Source organism: Protomyctophum bolini (assembly GCF_963924005.1).
Source record: "Protomyctophum bolini genome assembly, chromosome: 3".
Classification (NCBI taxonomy): Eukaryota; Metazoa; Chordata; class Actinopteri; order Myctophiformes; family Myctophidae; genus Protomyctophum; species Protomyctophum bolini.
Genome location: NC_137864.1, coordinates 29,313,623 through 29,321,122, shown reverse-complemented (window position 1 = coordinate 29,321,122; position 7,500 = coordinate 29,313,623). Strand labels below are relative to the sequence as shown.

Sequence of the window (7,500 nt, the reverse complement as noted above, 5' to 3'; positions counted from 1 at the left end):
GCCACACAAGACAATGTGCCCTGTAGTACCGTGGTGAAGTTGACATGAAGAGGACCCCTTTTAACACGAAGCCACCAAAGAACCCATGCTGCCACCATCCGTGTGAATTGTGCCTCTGAAGATCGCATTGCCAGAGGTGCACGCTAGAGAAAAAGGAATGGCTTGCAAACAAAAAAACAAAAGACAGAACTGGGTAAAGATAGTTTGGCTCGATGCGATAATTCAAAAGTTAACTGAAATGAAACATAGGAAGAAGAATAATCAGTGGTAGAGATTATTGCTCCAGAGTAGAGCGGGTGGTCACAGGTTTTTTTGTCCCCCGTTATCATGTATTTGATCCTCATGATCTCTTCTTCCTCCTCCTCGGTTTGACGGATTCAGGATGATTGTTATGATTGTCTATTGAGTCCTTTACATAGGATGCCGGCTGTAAAACAAAAACAAAAAAGTGGGGGGAAAAGAAAAAGAGAAAAAAAAGAAACTCGCTACAGCCACGACACTGAAAAACACATTCATAGACACCAAAAATATACATTATGATACTGTCAAAAGGTACAATAATTACACTGAAAAGGAAATTACAGCGTCTAAACCAACACCCAGAATGTTTTTCATTTCATCTTTTTGTCCGCCTCTCTTGTCTTCCACTCCTTCTGTGGTGAGGTGGGCGGGTGGGGGAGGGGGGCGGTGGTTATGGTGGTGGTAGGGGGGGGGGGGGGGGACTGGGGTTCAGTGAACCCCTCAAGAGCTGCTGGCAGAAAGTCTGAGTCCCACCTTTACCCTCCTGTGATGTGTACGGTGTGTGTGTGTGTGTGTGTGTGTGTGTGTGTGTGTGTGTGTGTGTGTGTGTGTGTGTGTGTGTGTGTGTGTGTGTGTGTGTGTGTGTGTGTGTGTGTGCGTGTGCGTGTGTGGCCGGAGTGTTGTGGTGTGCGGGAGCCGGGAGGTCGGTGGCCATGGTTGGCTGCTCTAGAAGAACCACCGGAAAGCTTCACCGGTGTTGACTGGCGTTCTCTGCGGGAGACATAAAGTGAAGGACACAGTGTTAATTTGCAGCTTTCTCAGCTGATGCCAGTGATTCTCAAACTTTGTAATTTCAAGGACCCCTTGATATACAACCCCATAACTCTGTAGTATAAGTATTGAACGGAATTATTGACCCTTAACGGTCTATTTGGTTCAATACTTACACTCTCAGATCGAGTTACAGACCTGTAAGGCTTCATTTTGTTCCTTAGCTGGGGACCCCTTGTTCCCTAGCTGGGGACCCCATCCAGGACCCCTCTAAAGTAAAACAACTATCTATTTGTGTATTAGTCAACCTTTTTCCATGAGAAACATTTAAACATTTAAAGATGGAGTGCCATGATTTACGTACCTTTTCCTGATTTGTATGTGTCTATGGAGTTAACATTATAATATATAATATTGAAATTTGTCTTCCTGTGTATTTTTGGTTTCTCTAAAGGCCCAATCGAGGCCCAGGTCAAAAGGCCCAATCGAAATGACAGTGATAAAGTGACATCACAATACCATCCACTTCCCTAACCCCTTCCCTTTTATCATACAACAACAGCTGTGGGTGCGGCTTCAGTTCAGGTGGATCATCACCCATCAACACCCAGAAGTGTAAAAAAAGTCGAGCAACCAAATCGGCTATTTTTACCTACAGGATATTTGATATTTCACCAAAGAACCAAGGTGAAACACTATCCACGTCCCACCCACACCCAAATAATCATTACGCAGGATGAAATATTCAATACAAATTCCCAAGAAGCAACAATGAGGCATTTAATTACTGAGAGCTCCAGCCGCAGTGAGGGGGAACAGTGCATCATTTCAATTTGAGCCAGCGCCAATCTCCCTCGCCACCCCCCCTCCCTTCCCCATTCCTCCTTTCCTGCATGTCTCCACACCAATCCCCTCAGTCAGTGACAGCCTCCCCTTTTTGGGGAAAAACTCATTTGGTAGTCAGGAACATAAAAACAACCAAAGTCGTCCACCACCAATAGAATTTTTTAAATTGTGTTTTGTTTAACATTTTAATAATAAGTCTCATATTGTGGGGTGAACATAAGCCAAAAATATCTCATTTACAAGCTTTGAGAAGCACAGCTTCATATACTGTACCCTATGACTGTGCTGCATTGAGGGGCAACAGTGCCATAACATTTGACAGTACTACTGTACTCTGTTGATAAAGTATTCAATCAACAATCTTTCAATTTTTATCCCATGAGTTTGCAACCCATTTTTTCCTGGGCGCTACACTTTCTCTGCCAACCTGGGGGCAGTGCCGGTTCTAGGCCTTTTGAGGCCCTAGGCAACATATTATACAGAGGCCCCCCCCCTCCTGCTTTGCCACGCCGGATAAAAATTGTAAATTTGCCATGAAAATGCTTCAATCTGGTGCACTTTGAGATCAAAATTAAGAAGCTAGGTGGGGGCCACATGTGGCCAGTAGCCCATGTAAGGGATACATGATCAGGTAAACTGGTAGTGGTCCTACGCCCCCCATGAGACTTACTACAGGCCAACTGGTAGTGGTCCTACCCCCCCCCATGAGACTTACAAATCCCAAATGTTTATAAACAAATCCCAAATGTTTGTAAACAAATCCCAAATGTTTATAAACAAATCACAAATGTTTATAAACAAATCCCAAATGTTTATAAACAAATACCAAAATGTTTATAAACAAATCCCAAAACCCATGAGACTTGGTCCTACCCCCCGACCATGAGACTTACTACAGGCCAACTGGTAGTGGTCCTACCCCCCCCATGAGACTTACAAATCCCAAATGTTTATAAACAAATCCCAAATGTTTGTAAACAAATCCCAAATGTTTATAAACAAATCCCAAAATGTTTATAAACAAATCACAAATGTTTACAAACAAATCACAAATGTTTATAAACAAATCACAAATGTTTATAAACAAATACCAAAATGTTTATAAACAAATCCCAAATCCCTTGGTCCTACCCCCCCGACCATGAGACTTACTACAGGTCAACTGGTAGTGGAGGGGCAGCAGACTGACCTCATGCTTCCTTCTATGCATATCCAAGCTGCTTCTTTTCACCTGACAGGGGGGAGTTTCCCCTAGCTGCAGCGCGGAAGGAACACGTTATTCCGACCAGTTCCTTTCCCCTCCATCAGGCGCCCCGGCTGGTCAGAGGTAGTTTAGAGACCAGGATTAGGCTACTGCAGGTTTCTTGTGTGGTACCTACCCTACCTAACCCCAACCTTAACCTTTGAGTGTTTTAATTCGACTGATAACCTCCAATAGACCGATACAAGACCACAGGTAGCCTAGTCTGTACAACACTAGCCTCGGAAACCCATAAGCCGACGGCTCCACTAAATAAACAGATTTTCCTCTCTATCATAAGCAAAGTGAAGAACAATATGCCAGGCTAGCTATGTTAAGCCACAACGTAAGTATTGTCAACAGGTAGATTTATAGAATAGAATACCATAGGACACAATGGAATGGAAAATAATTTAAATTTATAATTGCTTATGTGGCCCCTGACTTCACTGCACCGAGATTAAAACACAGAAAACACAACACAATAAATACACCAATGGTAAATATTTTTCACCATCATTTTCATTTTCAAAACGCTAAAGGTGTTTATTTTGCTGTCATTCATTCACTTGATATGTAAATCTAAAGATAGCAAACTGAGTTGTAGCATTATTTTTAACACCACATCCTGTGAGTTAAATGATCCTTTCAAGATAATAATACAGCACAGCAGAGTACAAAGACTGCCAAGTCAAAAGCAAACCCCCAAGATATTGGCAACAGGCTTATTTCATGGTGAAATAGAAATATTTTCAAGTTGCCAGGGTTAAACTGCATTGCACATGTCACTATGCTTTAACTATGAAGTTTCCATCCTTTCTATCTAAATCAGAACAAATGTTGGCAGGATTAACAGTATTTACACACTGAGCACAGAACATTTTCATTCATATACATCAATGGATGTTTGCTGTTATAATTTGATACTGCTTGGAAATCCGAATGTCACTCTCTTGTCATATCACAGTTAGCCACAGTATGACAAGTATGTTTATTTTACAGTGTACCTAAATGGACACATAGCCTACCTATTTGAAACTCTGGGAGTGTACAAATGTAACCTAATGAGAAGGGTCACTTACGTGTCCTTTTGGTTACATTTTAACACTCACAGATTAATACACTAGCCTACGTTGTTCTCATCAGAGCCCACTGGGTTTCTCGAAGCCCGCTGTGGGTTGTGACCCAACATTGAGAAGTACTCCTTCCTTGGTAAATTGAAAAGGTATATGTGACGGTTCCCTGTATATAGTATGGGATAGTATATGGTATAGGATATGGTATTATATTGAAGTATGGTATCTTATATTAGGTGGTCTGGTGTAGCTTTATATATATTATATTTATTATTCACTTCATTTGCTTTGCTATTCCTAATTCCCTTTCTCCTTGTGTTTCAGAGGATTGGGGAGCAGAGCTAAGGATGATGATGATGATGATCAATCAGCCAAGTGTCGGCACCTGGGCCCGGTGCCGACGCCCTATATAAGCCTGCTTCCCCAGTTCTTTCCTCAGTTCTGTTGTTTTCAGTTATCCTTTGCTCCTCTCCCACCATGCACCTTTTTCAGCATTTGGGTTAATACATACAACATGCACACACATACATTTCACTCGTGCATACACGCACTACACTACTGACTACTGATTTTCACACCTCATCTGTTTGCTCCTGATTTGAACATTTCATTCCTTATTTTGATTACTTAATAAATGTTCATTTGAGTACTGTGTCTCCCCTGTATTTTGTATCTGGCACCCCTAGGCCAGGTATGTAACAGTATACCTGTAACATTGTAAACGTTTCATACTTTAAAAGCAAGTCATGGTTGAAAAAACTACAGAAGGCAAGGTGGAATTTAATCCCAGAATACACCTGGAGCAACTAGACCTGTGGATCTATTCTAATGTTAGCCCCATATGTGCCCTCTCCCTATGCTCATTCTGTAGCTCCGAGATGAGGTCACACCCTGGGCCCCTCCCACCGCGGTTCAGAAACGGCGCAAGTTTCCACAATACACGCTTCTTACCCTTTTCTGCACAATTAATCCAAAACATGAAGGGGCAGAAAGGGTTTACACTAATTCAAATTTAGCAACACCCAAGAATATCCAACTAGCGATTTGAACCGAGCCTTTAGGTCCCGTCTTTTGTCAGTCGCTTCCATGTTTATCAAGGAAGTCGTGCGTGTGCGCGTGCATGTCGAGTGAACTGAAGTCAGTTGGACATTTTCGACCAGGGGAGGCGCCGGGGAGGCGCTAAAGCTTTTCAACTTCCTTGAAAAACATGGAAGCGACTGACAAAAGACGGGACGTAAAGGCTCGGTTCAAATCGCTAGTTGGATTTTCTTGGGCTTGAATTTGAATTAGTGTAAACCCTTTCTGCCCCTTCACATTTGGATTAATTGTGCATAAAAGTGTAAGAAGCGTGTATTGTGGAAACTTGCGCCGTTTCTGAACCGCGGTGGGAGGGGCCCAGGGTGTGACCTCATCTCGGAACTACAGAATGAGCGTAGGGAGAGGGCACATATGGGGCTATTCTAATGTATGACTAACTAGCTCTGTCATATACTAGGTTGCCAATCAGAAGCCTGAATTAATACTTACAGTAGTTGCATGCCAGTGCTCAAAACGAGTCGCATTGCAGAACAATGTGAGCTTGTTGGCTAATTTCAGTGTGCGGCATGGTATAGTAGTGGTATAGACAAGCATAAATCTAGCATAAGGGAAACACTGCACAATTCTACTAACACTACATATTCACTACAATGATGAGAGGAGTGAAAAAACGGGGACTGCCACCAATAACAATAACAATGTAAAACTAACCCTGTACATCTCCCTGAATAAAGAAATATATCAACAAAGAATTGCTATAAGCAATAATAACATGTCAAATTTTTAATTACCTTTTTTTTCTTTCTTTTTGTATTCAGACAGCCAGCAAAGGGTAGCTCCCAAAATAAATGTCTCTGTGACACATCTGCATTCAAAGATTTTCCTAGAAGCTTTGTCATTGGTCGAAAAAGAAAAACCCCGGTTGCAATGACTAAATAATCAGGAAGTAGACAGGCAAATCAACCAATGACAAAGCTTCTAGGAAAATCTTTGAATGCAGATTGCGGCCCCTAGATGTGTCACAGAGACTACATTTTTTGGGAGCGTTTTACTCATTGCTGGCTGTCTGAATATTAAAAGAAATAAAAAAAGAACGTCATTCAAATTTTGACATAATTGCTTATAGCAGCTTTAAGACTCACCAGTGGGCAGTGGCTCCGACATACGTGGCCGGTTAAGACTCACCCATGGCTTCCATGTGCGTTTATAGGTTAGGGTTTGGTGTGTGACGTCAAACCACAAAAGTTTAACCAAAGTGCATTTTGGGGCCGACACCATTACCGATGTTAGGGAGTAGAAAATGCCGATATCAATATACTGTATATGTGCTTTGCTGTGCTGTGCTGTAATGGAATGGAAGCTGGATAGTTTAATAATGTATACAGTACACTTGAAATAAATAACTGAAAATAAAACACTATGCTCCTTATTCTTTTGTATTTTTTTTGTATCAGCAAATATCAGACATGTGTGTATGTGTATATGCCAATATATATATATCAATTATGGTCAGGCTCTAACCTCTAACCTCTAACCTCTAATTTGAAAAGAAAACAGAGAACAGAAAACAGGATTTGTAGCCTACTTGTATAGAGTATCGAAGTCCTGACATCACTCGTTCATCCCCTGGATCACGGAAGTAATTCTTCTATGGAGAATAACATTGGTACATCTTAGAATCGTCTCAAAAATAAACAAATTACACCAAAAATATTGTTCTGTATCGTTTACGTGACGTTATAAATACGTTATATTTGATACAGTCAGTCTGCAAAAAATAACAATTCTGTAGTTCTTATAAACGTCTATGGGAACTCAGACCAGTCTGAAGTGAGTGGTGCAACAGCACCCCCTATTGGTACTCTAAACATCGGGACACATGGACATAGTCACATAGGTTAGGACATAGGTTGGGACATATAGGACAAAGCTGTTCCTTGGAGTGGTTGCACCACTCGTGACTCAGGTAGAATGCGTAAAGACTTTGGTACGAATGGGGTGCCTATTTTTGCATGTGGTGTGCATAAGACCCAGGATCTCAGGAGAGTGTTTGTCTCACATAGTTACTGGGTGGATACGTATCAACAGTATAAGGATTAATGGATGAACTGATGAAGGGGTTGATACATGACTAAAAGCATATAAGTAGAACGGTAGATACGTTAACATAACATATAGTGCAAAACCACATTATTGTTTGTTTCAACTCCTATGAATCTATAGTACATTTACACACTGAGACATAATAAAGTGTCCGAAATGAACGACGCACGTGCGGAACAACGACAG

At 41.5% G+C, this 7,500-nt stretch overlaps 1 protein-coding gene across 1 annotated transcript in view; it reads right to left on the bottom strand.

Annotated features, from left to right (window-relative positions):
• Positions 1-966: 966 nt before the first annotated feature.
• cxxc4 (CXXC finger 4) overlaps positions 967-7,500 on the bottom strand; it is a gene marked incomplete at both ends in the record, with an annotated part of 62,749 nt that continues 56,215 nt past the window's right edge. The window contains one exon of the mRNA XM_080759749.1: positions 967-1,011. Coding sequence (XP_080615875.1) covers positions 967-1,011 — 45 coding nt within the window. The remainder of the gene's footprint in view (positions 1,012-7,500) is intronic.